The 15,651-nt window shown below is 51.8% G+C and overlaps 3 protein-coding genes across 3 annotated transcripts; 2 read left to right on the top strand and 1 right to left on the bottom strand.

Annotated features, from left to right (window-relative positions):
• Window positions 1-1,470: 1,470 nt before the first annotated feature.
• Window positions 1,471-4,924, top strand: kcnk12l (potassium channel, subfamily K, member 12 like). The gene is made up of 2 exons (XM_053847791.1): window positions 1,471-1,762; window positions 1,828-4,924. The coding sequence occupies exons 1-2, from the start codon at window positions 1,471-1,473 to the stop codon at window positions 2,778-2,780; spliced, it is 1,245 nt and encodes a 414-aa protein (XP_053703766.1). The 3' UTR covers window positions 2,781-4,924.
• On the bottom strand, window positions 3,020-10,738 carry ppm1nb (protein phosphatase, Mg2+/Mn2+ dependent, 1Nb (putative)). The gene is made up of 6 exons (XM_053847790.1): window positions 9,995-10,738; window positions 8,816-9,387; window positions 6,794-6,911; window positions 6,342-6,456; window positions 5,981-6,044; window positions 3,020-5,909 (listed from the first exon to the last, which is right to left on the bottom strand). Exons 1-6 carry the CDS (start codon window positions 10,401-10,403, stop codon window positions 5,892-5,894), a joined length of 1,296 nt encoding a protein of 431 aa, XP_053703765.1. The 5' UTR covers window positions 10,404-10,738; the 3' UTR covers window positions 3,020-5,891.
• A 2,708-nt stretch (window positions 10,739-13,446) lies between these two features.
• Window positions 13,447-15,012, top strand: rtn2b (reticulon 2b). Its single transcript, XM_053847485.1, has 5 exons — window positions 13,447-13,769; window positions 14,229-14,367; window positions 14,434-14,503; window positions 14,577-14,623; window positions 14,686-15,012. Exons 1-5 carry the CDS (start codon window positions 13,690-13,692, stop codon window positions 14,746-14,748), a joined length of 399 nt encoding a protein of 132 aa, XP_053703460.1. The 5' UTR covers window positions 13,447-13,689; the 3' UTR covers window positions 14,749-15,012.
• The last annotated feature ends 639 nt before the right edge of the window (window positions 15,013-15,651 follow it).

Here is a 15,651-nt window from a genome sequence, read left to right as displayed (position 1 = left end):
AAAAATAAATATTTTGATGTGAGACATTTGGGCCGATGCTTCTCCCGAGAACATTATGACCACCTGCGTCACCGCGACCACTCGCTCCACCTTCACTCCAGCTGGATCAAAAGTGGGGGGGTAAAAATAGAAGGCGAGCGAGCTGAGGTGAGATGTGCTCTCTCTCCTCCGCTGGCAGCTGCTGTGGCTCATCAGACGCTGCCCTCGCTGCTGACCCCACGAGATGAAAGTCAGTGCAGCCGACCCTCTCAGTCTGCTGCCACCACCGACCTCTCTGATGCTGGGTGGAATCCCTGCACTGGCGCTGTGGACGAGCAGAACTCAGGCTGCAACTTCCTCTCATTATCGCTCACATCTTCAGTGTCAGACTTCTGCCTGGTGGCAGCCCTTAAATCCCATTTAAAATCACCGTTTCCTTTTAAAAATATGCATTTCAGTTTTCATAAATCTACAGGTCGAGCTGAACATCAGCTCACCTCCTGACTGTGGGAGGAAACCGGAGTGCCCGGAGGAAATCTCCGCGCGGCTGCTCTCCAAACCCAGGTGGTCATAATGTAATGGCATCGTCGTCAGAGGTGCGTTGAGAGAGGAATTAGAATCTAAAGAGAAAGGAGGAAGGCGAGACAGAACCAATGGGCGAGCGCTGGGTGGTGATGTCAGCAGACGGAGCATCACTCAGCCTCCAGTCCGCGCAGGAAAAAAAAAACCTTCAAGTGGCTTCTTCATCTTCTTCCTGGAGCTCAGCAGACGGAGACAGACGGAGCCGGGACGCCGAGGACGACGGCCACAACCAGGTACGGACGGATCCATTTGAACTCAAGTGACCTCTTGACTTGATGTCGCCTGATGTTTATCATGATAAAGAGAGGCAAAACAGTCCGGGAAAATATAAATACATCATCCTCCAGTGAATAATGTTTAATATTTTCATATTTTATATGATGCGTTAGTTGATATTTCACTTCTAGCTGGGTTTGAAAATATTCTTTAATTTAAAGCAGTTCTGAAAAAATGACATTTTTAAAATGCATTTTGCCTTGTTGAAAACATTTTTTTTTACATTTATTCTTTTTATATTTATATTTGAGAATTTTCTGTTTTTCATTTATTATGACATTTAATTTATTTCATGACATGTTTAGAAATGAGTGCATGCATAACTTGATTTTAATTAATTGTTTATTTCATTTTAACATACGATATTAATAATATTTCATAACTGTATTTTAATCTGTACAAGTTTGCCATAAGTATTATTTAAGTCAGAGTTGTTGCTTAATTTATTATTATTATGACCTGTTTAGAAATGAGTGTATGCATAACTTCATTTTAGTATACAATATTGATAATATTTAATATTTAGTCTGTGTGAGTTTGCCATCAGTATGATTTTTAGAATGTATCTGGAGTCTTCAGCTCGTGTCCTGCTCTCCCGACGCGGCGCCCCCATGAAAACCCCCGCCTGACGTCATGGCCGGACGCAGGGGCGCCAGCTGCTGCCCCCTGAACCAGGACAACGCTCGCTTCTTCCTGCTGGCCGCCCTCATCCTGCTCTACCTGCTGTGTGGCGCCGCCATCTTCTCCCTGCTGGAGCAGCCGTCCGAGCTCAGCGCCCGCCGCCTGTGGCAGCAGCAGCTGCGCAGCTTCACCCAGAGGCACCGGGTCAACGCCGGGGCGCTGACCATCAGAGTGGACGCGCTGCGGCCGCGCTGGGACTTCTCCGGCGCCTTCTACTTCGTGGCCACCGTGGTGTCCACCATCGGTAAGCTTCAGGCGACCCGGCCGCCCTTCCTGGAGCCAAACCTCTCGGTCTGTCGCCCTCTTCAGGCTTCGGAATGACCACGCCGGCGACCTTGGCCGGGAAGGTCTTCCTCATCCTCTACGGCCTGATCGGCTGCGCCGCCACCATCCTCTTCTTCAACCTCTTCCTGGAGAGGATCATCACGGTGCTGGCCTACATCATGCGCTGGTGTCACGAGCGCCGGCTCAGGTGTGCGGGCGAGGGGGCGGAGTCTAACAGGCAGGCGCCGTCCGAGGAGGACGACAGCCTGGAGGGCTGGAAGCCGTCGGTCTACTACGTGATGCTGATCCTGGTGCTGGCCTCCATCCTCATCGCCTGCGGCGCCTCCACGCTCTACAGCTCCATGGAGAACTGGAGCTACGTGGACTCGCTCTACTTCTGCTTCGTGGCCTTCAGCACCATTGGCTTCGGCGACCTGGTGAGCAGCCAGCGTCGGCGCTACGAGTCGCAGGAGGCCTACCGAGTCTGCAACTGCCTCTTCATCCTCATGGGCGTGTGCTGCATCTACTCGCTCTTCAACGTCATCTCCATCATCATCAAACAGACCCTCAACTGGATCATTGGGAAGCTGCTGTGCTGCAGCTCCGTCCCGGGATGCTGCGGCTTCTGCTGCCTCCAGAGCAAGAAAGCCGCCCGGCGCCGGCAGAGGCGCTTCAAACGCAACACGGTGCAGCCGCTTCCGTCCCAGAGGCCGGCGGGTCGCCGCCTCTACCCCGGCGGCTCCGTGGAGACCATCTGCGACAGCGAGACGGACGCGGCTCTGGACCGGGCCCCGGTGGGCCGCAGACTCTCCGGAGAGATGATCTCGGTGAGGGAGCTCACCGTGTCCAACAAGGTGTCGCTGGCGCTGCTCCAGAAACAGCTGAGCGAAACGGCCCATCAGGGCCCGCGGCCCGGTCACCAGAACGGCTTCTCGGCTGGAGTCGGGGCCCTGGCCTTCATGAACAACCGGCTGCAGGAGACCAGCATGGACAGGTAGCGCCGTCGCTCCGCAGCCACCGGGGGGCCCCGGAGAGGGGGCTGGTCTCAGCCACTGTCCCTGGAACATGGGAATCAATGAGGAAATAAAGGCTGGACAAAAGCACTTTCACAAACATATGATTTCATAATGGAGGGATTTTATTCAGTGCGATGAGTGGAACCCAAACTGAAACAGAGGTTTGTTCAGGGTCTCTCACGCAAACAAGTCTGGCTCCGTCAAACCTGAACCTGAACATGGAAAATGAGAGGAACATTACACATTAACACATAAATAAAATAAAATGAAGAAAGATTTTTTTTTTCAGCAAAAAAAAAAAAAAATCATGGAAATGTATATGTATAATATTTATACAGCACATTGAGGTCACAAAGTCCTTCGCATTCAAAAATATTACACATTAATAATAACAGCAACAGAAATAAAATAGTAATAATAATAATCTTGAATTTTTGGGGAAAATAAATCGGAAAAATAAATACACAAAAATAAATAAAAATGAAAGAAGTGAAGAGATGAATCTGGTTGGACGTGAACGTGGTGATGCTGCTATTGTCCAATGTATTTCCTCATTCGTTCCCACATCATGGAGGCACATGGGGTTCCACAGTGGGAGTGTGGCCTCCAGGTGGTGAGTGCGGCTCAAAGAAGTTGTCTCCTGTCAGCAGAAAGTGGAGCGCAGAAGGTCGTGGATCCGGCTGGAGCACTGCCTTCTGACCAAGAGTCAGATTCACGGACGTTCTCTCTGCCGTGAGCGTGAAGGCGAGGGGGGGAAAGGAAGCCTGGAGAGGGGTCTGATGTCCTCGAGTGATTGGCTCATACGAAAGCAATCAGGCAGAAGCAGCGGTGAGGAGCTCTTCAAGCCACTGACGTGGCCCCGCTGATGGTGGCGCCGCCAGCTTGTTATGCAACCGGCCCAATTCAATCTCTGCATCACAGCGTCGCGCGGCCACATCGAATCAGACACGACGGCTCTCCGCCAGAGGCCGAGGGATCGCCATGACGACGGGCTCACAGGACCAGTGCCACTCCTGGATGAGAAGGGTGAAGGGCCACTCCGCCAACTGTGGCCACTGTGAGGGGCCCTGGAGGACGGGAGGAAAGTCTTCTCTGGAACACTGTGTTATAACAGGAGAAAACCCTGTAATAACACTTCGCTCCACTGTTCTAGTTTATAGAAAGATTTTCAATATACATCATCTACAGGGATTTTTATTGAGGGACCAACATATCAGACTCTTTAGCAGTAAAACTGAATGTCACTAGGAAAATGGGAACATAAAAAAATCTAATTCATTATTAGAATTCAAACAGCAGAACATGAAAGTAAAATGTCTCTGGTGGTTTTGAGGACCGGATAAATGCAGGTAGAGCGCCGCATGTGGCCCCGGGTCGCGCTTTGCCTACTAGTGGCTCCACAGCGGCATAACAGTGAACAACTTGAAACAACCATCAGAAGGCGCAGCACGTCGCCGGCTGTGTTGAGGACATGAGCTCATCTGGTTCCCTCAGACGGCACCGCGACGCTGAGGCTCCCGTCGGACCAAACCTTTGTGGCTCTTAATCCAGGAGAAGAAGAACGTACTTCAGCTGAAGCAGCCACCAAGGTCATCGGCTCCATAACAAAGAGTGAGATGGAGCTTTGAGTCTTTGAGTCAGGTCACATCTGCTGGAATTCAGTCACCAGTCAGAACCTTTGAGCTTGAGGTCGGAGGTCAGATCAGCGGACAGGTGAGGTCGGCCAAGTCTGACTTTAGTTTGGAGCACTGATCCTTAAGCACAGGGCCGGGCCGCTAGAAGCCGTGTGACGCTCAGCAGTTTGTCATTGAATTGACTTGACAGTTGCAGGTTTGATAGTTACTAACTATGGAGAAGTTCTTGAAAAGAAAAAAATGATAAAGAAAGTGACGTCACACCCCCTAACAGTAACCACTGTTCATGAAAGCAAAGTAGAATTATTTAGAAAAGTTTATGGCGATTTAGACTTCACTTATATCTTCTTTCGAGTTTGTTTTGAAAATAAAACACATTAGTTTTATTTTTTTATATTTATGCATTCTTTTATTGTATTAATTTTATTATGAAGTTTTTTTTTCATTTTACTCAATAGTTTGCCTCAAGTGAAATAAATATCTTTGCACTGATCCCATGGTTTCATGTCATTTCACAAGGTTTTGCTTTGTTGTAAGTAGATTAAATATGGTTATTGAACACATGAAATTGAGAGTGATGAGTCAGTTCTACTGCTTGAATGGGCCCTGAAAAGATTAGAACCCCTGGTTTAGAGGACATATATTGCTATAAATATCTGTTTATTAGAGGGTTATTAGCTAGTAATTATTCATGATGTTGCTTCATGACCAAATATGACCAAGACCATAATCACTGTTTATTAGCAGGTAATAAGCTTATTACTTATTAGCTCTCAGATCGGAGCGTTGGTCACCCACCAAACATGGCGGCAGTGATGTTCAAGGCTCACATGCGGGGTCAAAGGTCAAATTGAAGTCATCGGCTGAACTTTTTTATTCAGATTGAAAACAATTGTGTCTGAAACACTATTACTTTGTAACATCTCTACACAGACGTCTTCTACGGAAACATCACCAAGCAAGCCGGATGAAGCTCTCGGCGCCAGCACGACCCACTTTGGCGCAGATCGATGACGATGACAGATAAATAAGGCAACACAGTACACAACTGTCCCACAAACCAGTCAATACATTTCACAGGCAAAGTACAGGGAGGGTTTTAAAATATCCACCTTTGTTGGCAAAAATAGGCGGCGGGGAACACGAGTCACAGCTGAGATGTGGAAGCGACGGCGAGGAGGGTTGCGCTGAGGCGCTCCTGCAGCCTCCGAGCCGACTTGTGCATTTCATCAGGTGAACAGGAGAGTCACGGTTTCCTGAACTGCTGTGAGTCTCTGAGAACGATTTACAAAATCTCTCGTAGAAATATAAACTGCTATCAGGTTTAGCGTTGCATTGCAATTGTTGTGGAAAGAAAGTGCTTCTTGATAGTTTGACGTAAACAAACCGCTTCCCTTTTCCCCAAATCGCGCGCACGACAGTAGAGTACGGAGGTGAGCGCGGTCCGTCTGAGGGCCGCTCAGGAGCCGGCGGGTCCCTAAGGGAGGAGCGGAGATGATGTCACATGGCAGTTTGGCTGCGCTGCCAGGACGCGCAGGCGACACTCACGTTGTGGACGCTGGGATGATGGGTGTCTCGCTGCTGGTAGTAGGCTGAAATGATGCAGTTCCTCCTGTGGGAAGGGACGAGCGCAGGGCGGGTCACAGTCGGCAGCAAGAACATCACCATTAACCAGTAAACACCTCAGGATCTGTCTCACAATGGAGACATGGTCTACATATATATATATATATATCTCACTTTATATTAGAAGTCACGTGATATTTTTATTTCCATATATATATATATACATATATATATATATATATATATTCTGTGTAATAACGGACCAAAACAACAAGAGATTCCTCAAGGTTCAGTTCTTGGTCCCTTCACTTTCTACACCTCCTACAGAACGAATGGTTCTTACTTGCTCTGTATGCCGCCCCCTGGTGGCAGTCCCGGTATAACAGTGGAGGCGAGGATTGTGAGGACCGACAGCAGGTCGGGTTCTTCTCCTCGGCCGCACAGCTCATCGTAAATCTCTGTCGACGACCAAACGGCATCAGATTAGCACAGGAACAGAGGAGGAAGCGGCCATCTTGAATCCCTGTCTTGTGCATGACTTGGGTGACACGCGGTGAGGGTCAGAAGGTCGAGGCAAACACAACCTCTCGGTGAAAGCAATGCACAAACGTGATCCCAGGATCGGAGACGGTGAAGCACTGGCCTTTCACAGACTTTTTCGAGTTGTGATCAATAAAATGCATTAGTGTGTATTCATGACACCTGAGCTGTGGAGTGGTCTGTCATGGCTGAGGCCAGTGGGGCGACCTCACAGGTCCAGGCTCGGTGTCAGATGAACTGAAGGTCTGGACTCACCGGCTACTTTGGACTCCAGCAGGTCCTCCAGCTCAGCCTCCTGGTGCAGTGCCTCTGCTGACAGCTGGGGGGCGCCAGGGAAGCAGAGCAGGATGATGCTGATGTTGTCCAGGCTGCCCTGCAGGCACGGAAGCACAGGTGAGCTCCAGCACACCCTCCCTGGGCCGGACCCCAACTCAGGAGCAGACACTGGAGCTGGATTCTGTCTCCAGCTCTGAACCCTCCTGACAGCGCCGCTGGATCCGACCCTACGGCCCGGAGTTCCAGATGTTGACGGCTCACACGGAGCTCTGGTGCACAGACACACCGCCACTGTGGTCGACCTCTGACCCGGCGGCGCTCCAGTCTGAGTCTAACAAGCGCCGTGCCGCAGCTGCGCTTCCTGACACCGACCTGGAGACGAACAGTGCAGAGAAAACCTGACAGTTTGAGGTCGCTTCTGAGAAACAGAAGCCGGCGATGCACATCTGTGGACTCCACTCATGGAGACACTACTGCGATGCTGTGCCAACAGAACCAAGCAATTCCTCAGGTCTATTCCAGGGACGGAGGACGGACCTTTGGACTGCTGCGATACATCATGAGCTGGGGAGTGGGGACTCAAACCAGCAACCTCCCACACCTCGCCACACCACACACTCGGTCAGAGCCACTCTTATTTTCTTGCCTGCGCTGCGCCGCTGCGTCCGCCGTGGCTCCATCGGGGCCGATGTGAAGGAGCTAATGAGGCCACTAGAGGGCCAATTATCATTCTGCTGTTTAAAGCGAGCGGAGGCGGAGCAGGAAGACCTGACTCCACAGAGCAATTCAAAAAGGTCCAGAGAGGAGCTGTGAGACTCAAGGCGACTGGTGTGGATGGAGCCGCTCTGAGGCGGACGGCCGAGTCAGGGGCCCGGCTCCGTGACTGACAGCATCCGGGGGGAAGGTTGACTCTGTAACTTTAGAGCTTTATTTTCAGACTTCATGGTCCCAGCCAGGTGTGAAAGCATGCGTCGCTCACCCCGCCGGGTTCCAGGACAAGCTCACGGTGCTCAGTGGCAGCTCAATAGCTCATACAGACCAAACAGAGCGACGCTCCAGCAGGGGCGGGGGACGCCCTCATCACTTCGATGGCGCCTAACACGGCTCCGCCCCTTACTGACAGCTGTTTGAGGTGCTTTATATACCAAGTGACATATGAAAAACTCCAACCTCAGTCATTCTTTTATGTGACATACTCCGTACGCAGCCTTCTGTCCACGCTCTGCCTTCATTTCCTCGGTATTTCTGCATGTTTCCACAAAGCTAAATGACACGGACAAAACAGTACCACCAGAAGCCATAGGGGGCAGTGTTGCTGTTACTCCGCAACACATAGCTCTAATGAGTCAAGACATAACAATGGCGGAAATTCTCTGATATATTTCATGTCCTCACCGACCTCCGCCTTCTACAACGCTGCCTCCTTTTCCTCTTCTGTGCCAGAGCTACATGATCAACACTGTTGGTTTGGAGACGTGGTGCTGCTCCCCCTGGTGGATACATTGGTGAACAGCAAGGAAGCGTGTTACCAGCGGTGGGGACATGGTTGTCGACCCGTGGTCATAATGTTTCGGTGAAGTGATCCGGACGAGCTGACTGAGAGATGAAAGACCATGAGAAGCTTCTGTGAGGCGCGCGGCTCAGTCTGCCAGGAGCTGCGTGTCTCTTCTCCCAAAAGGTGTTGTGTAACGCAGCAAACAGCTTCTGTCAGAGCTGAGACTCGGTGACCCAGAATGATGCCTGACGTCAGCACCCGCGAGCTCAGGGTGACCCGCAGGACACTAGCTGTGTGTTGCGTAATCGTAACAGCACGTCAACTTCACCGACACGTGACCCCAGTCTGCTCTGAAGCTCGCCGCTCGCGACCGGTCCCTTCAGGAGACCTTCCGGTTCAGCCGCGACAAACCTGTGCGAGTCCTTCAAACTGAGCTCCCCTACAGGACCTGCTAAATCCTCTCAACCTGGCGCCCTGTCAGGAAACCGTGTGTGGCGGCTGCTGACCTTGTACAGGCAGAGGTCGATGACCTGGGCGCAGACGTCCCTCAGGTCGGTGCAGACGCGCAGGCGGCTGCGGATGAAGGCGCACAGCTCCTCGTTGCTGATGGTGTCCCACACGCCGTCGCAGGCCAGAACCAGAAACTCGTCGGCTGGCGAGCGCTCGACCACGCAGACCTCCGGCTCCGGAGAGACCATCTGCTCGATGGGTGAGCGGTTCTCCGCCCCCTTGTAGCTGAAGTCCCCCAGGGCGCGGGAGACCGCCAGCGAGCCGTTGACTCGCTGCAGGGACACGGAGCCTCCGGCGCTCTCGATGCGCTCCTTCTCCAGGGGGCTGTACGGCTTATGGTCCTCGGTGGCGAAGCAGACCTGACCGGACCGGCACAGCACGGCGCGGGAGTCCCCGCAGTTGGCGAAGTAGACGTAGTAAGGGGTGATGAGCGAGGCCACCACCGTGGTTCCTCCGCGCTCCCAGCCCTCCCTGCGGGCCGCGGAGTGCAGGTGCCTGTCCGTCTGCAGGAAACCCGCGACCAGCGCGCCTTTCACCGTCTCCGGGTCGTCTTCGGCACCCAAGCCACCTGAGGGACCCAAGAGTGGCGTCAGAACAGCTGAAATTGCAGCTTCGATTTCAAGAAGAAATGAAAGTCACTTGCAGTATGTAGAAAACTAAAACAGTTAAAGCATACCTGTATTAAAACGTGGAACATATTAACGCGTCCACCCAGTGGATCTATCAGTCATGTACAGTTTCAGTCAGTGAACTGAACAGTTTTCTATTATATTTCTAACAAATTTCTCCTGTTCTAATCCCATTGTGTTTTGGGCTGAATCCAAAGTTTGGCCCAGGGGCCATTTGAGGCCCTTGAGCAGATTTTATTGGGCCCAATCCCTAAAACCCGGTCTCTGAACCAGAGAAGGTGAAACACACACAATATGGTTTTTTTTTTTTACAAAGCTAAACATTTTTTTCCCAACTAAAACTTGACTTTTGCTAATCTGTAAACGTTGATAATCCCCTCTTTGATAAGGCTTCTAATCGCTCTGGGAGCAGTCAGAGAGTTGCGGGGGTGTCGCTGCTGAGTCAGCAAAGCCGAGGCGCCAACTGAGCGCCGAGGTGTTAGCCGCAGACGAGCTAATGGACGAACTGAGCTGCGGTGATCAGAGACTCGGGGAGCTCGCGGTCACCTGTGGCCAGGATGTGACCCAGCAGGTGCTGGGAGCAGTACTGGGCCGCCGTGCTGCCCGCGTGGCCGTCGAACACGGCGAAGAAGCTCCAGTCGGCCAGCTGGCCCCCCAGCTGCGGCACGCAGTTGTGGAAGTCCTCCATGTTGGCCCTCCAGCCCTGCATGCTGCCCAGGGCGTAGGTCAGGCCCCAGCGGGCGCAGCCCTCCTCCGTCAGCTTGTCCAGCACCGGCCGCTCCAGGTACGGACTGGGGTTCACCTCCTCCTTCTCCCCCTGCCCCGCCGGCTCCCCCTCCGCCGCTCCCCCTCCTCGGCCTGCTCTGAAGAAGGAGCTGACCCTCTTCTCGGTCTCCTTCACCAGCTGCCGCACGAACGCCGGCATCTCCACGCTGCCCTTCCTGGACGTCCTCATGGCGGGCGAGCAGTGCAGGTGGAAGCGGACTCTCCTGGCGTCCCGGCCTCGGTGCTTCCGGCTGGGACGGGGGGCAGAGGAGGCCTGGCGCTGGGCCTGAGCGCGGTGCGTGTGAGCCTGCGGCTCCAGGGCTCAGAGCATGGCTGCCTGAGCGGATGGATGAGGTGCTCGGCCGCCGCTTCTGCTCATCTCCTGCCGCTCTGCTCAGCGAGTCTCCCTCCTCTCAGCCGTGAGTTCCATCTCCGCTGGCTGCTGTGGTTCTCCCTCTTCCCCACCAGCTCTTACAGCTTCCCTCCTTCTCAAGCTTCCTCCCGTGTTATTCTCCCGTCCTCGCCCCCGATTGGCCGACTATTTTTACCCACCAATGGGCCGCTGTCTCTGCTCCGTCGCTCCCTCCGTCCTCTCTGCAGCGCCGGACCCTCCCTCTGGTAATCTCTACCTCTGATCATCCTGGATTAGAGACTTCAGCGCGCTGGATTATCGGACGAGCCTTTTCGTAATCACTGAGACTGGCAGAGCGACAGTGAAGAAACAATGGTTTTAGGGAGTCACACACTGGCGCGAGGACCAAGGTCACAGGAAACATGGAGCCCGTTTGTCACGCGCGGGAAACGTTTGTGTTTGTGCTGGGATTATCAAGAGAAAGGAAACAGAGCTGCAGGAGTGAGCAGCGACTCGGGGGTCAGAGAGACTCCTGGGTGTTGAGTTCAGGTGCAATGACTTGTTTGTTTACAGTCAATACTCAGCTACTGTAGTGTTGTTTACAGTGATATGAATGAGTACATTATTCAGGGTAATAAATGGCACCCAAAAAAAAGATATGTACTGTGTATATATACTGTATATATTATTATTACTATTATTATTAATTAATAAAGAATAAAAAAGAACAAATAACATTTTTAAAATATCGATTTAATAAATAATAATTTAATTTAAAATAATATTTTTCTTTTATATTTTAATAAAAAAAACAGAAAAAAAGACTAGTTTTTATTATACAAAATTTGAAGTTAAAAGAAGAAAAGAAATCACATTTGAAAAATGTTGTATTTATTTGTCTTGTTTTATGTTTTCATTTAAAAAAGAATCCCCCACCACAAAAAAAACACACACACAACAAACGACCAATACAGCTGTTTGTTTGTCAATAAAAACACCACCTTTTCACCTATTTTATGCCTCTCTCATATGTGTTTTGATAGTATTATCTATGTACAGGACTTATCTGTAGTGGCTGTTAGACAGTCGCACATGACCTCAGAAGACCAGTGTAAAAAGATGATCAGAGAATGATCAATAGTGGTGTCAATTGCTGATGAAAACACAAGTAATGTCAGAGTGTAACACTCAAACTAGTCAGTGACTCAGCTCCATGGCTCCCACTCATCCCTCCAGAAGACTCAGGAACTCGATCCCTTCTGAGTGTTTTGGTTTTGCTCACCATCTGAGACTCATCACTTCCTCCCATGGTTTCTCTCCTCACTCCAGCTGCTCCACTCTTGGATCTGCTTCAGACACCAGGAGCCTCTCCCTGGTGTCTGAGCGGCCTCTAAGACTCAGTCCACAGCTGCCTGCATGTGTTCTCTCCACCTCTTTTGCCCCCAGATTTGCCCTCTAATCTGCCTGCTGTTGGACCAACTTGCTGCTCCTGTTGGACCTCTCCCCTCATCCGATTGGCCAGCCGCCCGGGGCCGTTTTTATTGGCTTTGACTGGTGGTTGAGGTGATGGTCTGCAGCAGAACTTGCAGCAGAGGCCAGGGAGCAGCTTCTCTGTGAGGCCTCTCACCTCATCTCCTGGAAGGCTGAGACTGAGAGAGCAAACCTCAGAAGCTTCTCTCTCATTGCATCATCTGCCTCACTCCGACGGACCTCTGACATCATCGACTCCACAGCTCTGCGTGTCAGAGAAGCGTGTTCACATGGTTAAGCATTCGCTGCAGCAGGGAGCCCCCTGGTGGCTGACACCATTACAACCACGAGCAGCGTCTCGATAGAGACCAGCGAGTCTGAACCCACGTGACTCACGATAGAGAGGAGAAAACAAAGTGATGGAGGAGTAAACACGTGGCTAAACTGTGATACACCTTCACTTGAGAACAAGACCCGAAGATTTAGGACCAGGATTTATAAAAAAAAATCATTCAAACACCTTGTCTGAGTCACAGAAGCTGCATGATGTCATCAGTAAAACAGCATTTTTATGACCTTTGAGCTGGTAGCAACACGTCTGACTCAGGATCCAGAGGCAGACGACCGTGTTCCAAACTTGGAGCTTCACTATAGTTGAGCATCACGTCGGGTGTAGGTCAGCCTGCAATTATGAGTGACTCTGTGGCTCCTCCTTTGTTTCTGCTGACTGGACAGGAGCAGCAGCCAAAAGCCTCGCTGAAGGCCTCCGAGCGCCGGACGCCACCAACTGTCCCAGGATCCAGGAGCGGGACCAGCGCATGCTGATGTCTCAGGTTGCCTGTCAGACGGTGTGTGTGAGGGGGGGTGGGGGGTGGGGGTGTCCAATAGAGGATAAAATTAGGGCAGCCAGGCCTTATACTGCTGACGGGGCTGCCGCAGCCAAAAAAAGCCCCCAGTCTTCAGCACAAGGCGACGAAGGCAGCCTGAGGAAGAAATGGCCACCAAAGGTAGGAAAACCACTGGAGTTTGATGATTTGTCCAGTCGACGCAGCTGTCAGATGATGCTGGGACACTTCTGAGGAGGGTGGTGGTCAGGAGGCGCGCGGCGTGTGTCTCCTGCAGCGCACAGATGGTCGCGGTGAGAGACGGCAGGAGCAGGTGGCTGGTGAAACACTGTCGTCCGTATCATTCATAATAAGAGCCTCCATGTCGACACTAGTGCAGTTGTTGTGATGACGGACGGGTCCCATTCTGGCAGTAAAAAGTGGTGTCATGGGCTCGACTCCCGGAGATGACACGCAGCTCTGCCACTCGTCCGAGGGTTGGGTCCATCGCTCCAGATGCGCTCCGAGTCTCTGGCAGATGACTGAGCCGCAGGTGGCGTCACAGTCTAGGACCCGGGTCATCCAGGCCCTCCGGTCGCCTGAAACATCTCAGGTCGATCAGTGACTGAGTTCGCTTGTTTTGTGAGGAGTGACGGACGAGTGCGACGCTGCGGTCACTCCACCCTGGGTCTGTGTGTGCAGTCGTGGACCTGCTGTACTGGAGGGACCTGAGGAAGACGGGCCTGGTCTTCACGGGCCTGGTGGTGGGTCTGGCCAGTCTCTTCCAGCTCAGCACTATCACGCTTCTCTCCCACCTCTGTCTGGCCGTCATGTGCGTCACCTTCCCGCTGCGGCTCTACTACAAGCTGCTGGAGGCTCTGCGCTGGAACCCCGGAGTCCATCCTTTCCAGTGAGTCCAATAATGTGATTCAGCCACTTATTTCCTTATGGGAGCGGGACAGCAAAACTAGCAAATTAGCATGAGGCTAATGTGCAATTTTGTTATGTCGTGGGAGACTAGTGTGTTTCAGGTGTCGTTTAAATATTGTTTTGACTCAAGACTGAGCTTATGATAAAAACCATGCAATAAAAAAAGTGTTGTTGATCATGACTATAGAGTTTAGCACAGCGCTCATTAGCATTAGCATAGGCGCTACTTCACACAGAAGTCATGAGCGGTCATATTTTTGACTCATGAAAAATCCAATCTTTGACAAGTTGGCATCACAAAACACCTTCAACAAAATGTTTCATCTCAATTAATGGCACTATAGCGCTGAGTTAACTCAGGGTACGCCACTAAACACCAGCCAAAGAGGAGATCATCTTGACCAGTTTCTAAGTTATGAGCTGAGCGTGTTCACACCAGGTCCTACCTGGACTACGACACCTCCCTGACTGACAAGGAGACGGTGGCCATGGTGGAGGAGGTGGTGCTGCTGATCGCGTTCGCCGTCTCCGAGTTGAAGCGTCTGCTCTTCGTCGACAGCATGGTGGACTCGGTCAAGGTAAAGAAGCCACCGTCTCCTGCAGAGAGGACCTCAGTGACCTTCGGTGTTTTCACTGTGGTGCAGTTCGTAGCGCTGCTGTACCTGCTGAGCTACGTGGGCGTGCTGACCAACGGCCTGACCCTGGTCATCACCGGTGAGTGGCGGCGATGGAGGAAGCCTCTCTGGCGCTAACCTGACAGAATCCCCTCCGTTTGTGTGTCTTCCAGCTGTGATCGGCGTCTTCTCGGTGCCGCTGCTCTACAGGAAACAGCAGGTGAGAACCAAGGCAGGTCCAGCAGACGATTCACCACTGACTCGTCTCTCTCTGGTGGACAGGTTCGGATCAGAAAGATGACGCGAGTCGTCCGAGCGTTTGTCAAGAGAATCAGAAACAGGTGAGAGACCTCGACTTTTTCACCTTTTCACTAGGAAAAATCGGGTTTCATCAGCTTTAAGGCGACCTAAATGGAGAGTTGCTGAGGGTCGGTCCAGCACGTCCTGGACGCAGGAACCAGGAGGGGCATGTGAAAGCGCTCCATGTTGGTCAAGCAGCCGGAGTCTGCTGTGGTGAGGGGACCTGGTGTCATTCTGCTGGAACAGAATATATATATTTTTTTTTTTCAAAGCATTTTTAAACTGGGCAAAGAAGCACAACATGTAAAATGAGCCATCAGCCGGAGGAAAAGGAGAAACTGAGGAGTCAGAAAACATGATCCTGAGTGAGTCACAGGAAGTGGGAACACAACTGGATTATACGATGCTGAAGTGGAAAAGTGCGTAAAACAAGTGTTAAGAAAACGCAAGTTAAAACACACCGAAGTGAGAAAACAGAACAGAACACTGTTGAAAATGTGGAAACATCAAACATTAATTTACACAGCAACAGTTAGAAATGTTTTGAGCCAGAGTGAGGCAGGCCAAACCCCCGGCCCCGGGGCCACATCAGGCCTCAGGACTCTCCGCGGTCATGATGAAACAAACACTGAGCGTGGGTACTGAGCGTCCCATAATGCACGACAGCAGTGGAAGCTGCTGGGATGAGAGCAAGAGAGACCAGGTGGCTGCTGCACAGGTCGGAGTCCAGGTGGTGACCGTGAAGTGGGTCACTGAACGGTGTGTGTTTTGACTGTGGTGTCTTCCTGCAGCTGCGTCACTCTGTATGAGACGGTGAGACCCCCGCCAAGCCCCGCCCCTTCCGTCAAACCCGCCGCACCTGCCGCCAAACCCAAGGTCAAGTCCAAGTAAGCTGGAGCAGAGGCTGGGGCCCGAGTGCTGCCCCCTAACGGTGGCGCTCCGCTTCAA

This window comes from Synchiropus splendidus, chromosome 17, assembly GCF_027744825.2.
Source record: "Synchiropus splendidus isolate RoL2022-P1 chromosome 17, RoL_Sspl_1.0, whole genome shotgun sequence".
NCBI classification, from domain to species: domain Eukaryota; kingdom Metazoa; phylum Chordata; class Actinopteri; order Syngnathiformes; family Callionymidae; genus Synchiropus; species Synchiropus splendidus.
The sequence above is the reverse complement of the archived record's forward strand: the minus strand, read 5'-3'. Positions and strand labels throughout refer to the sequence as shown.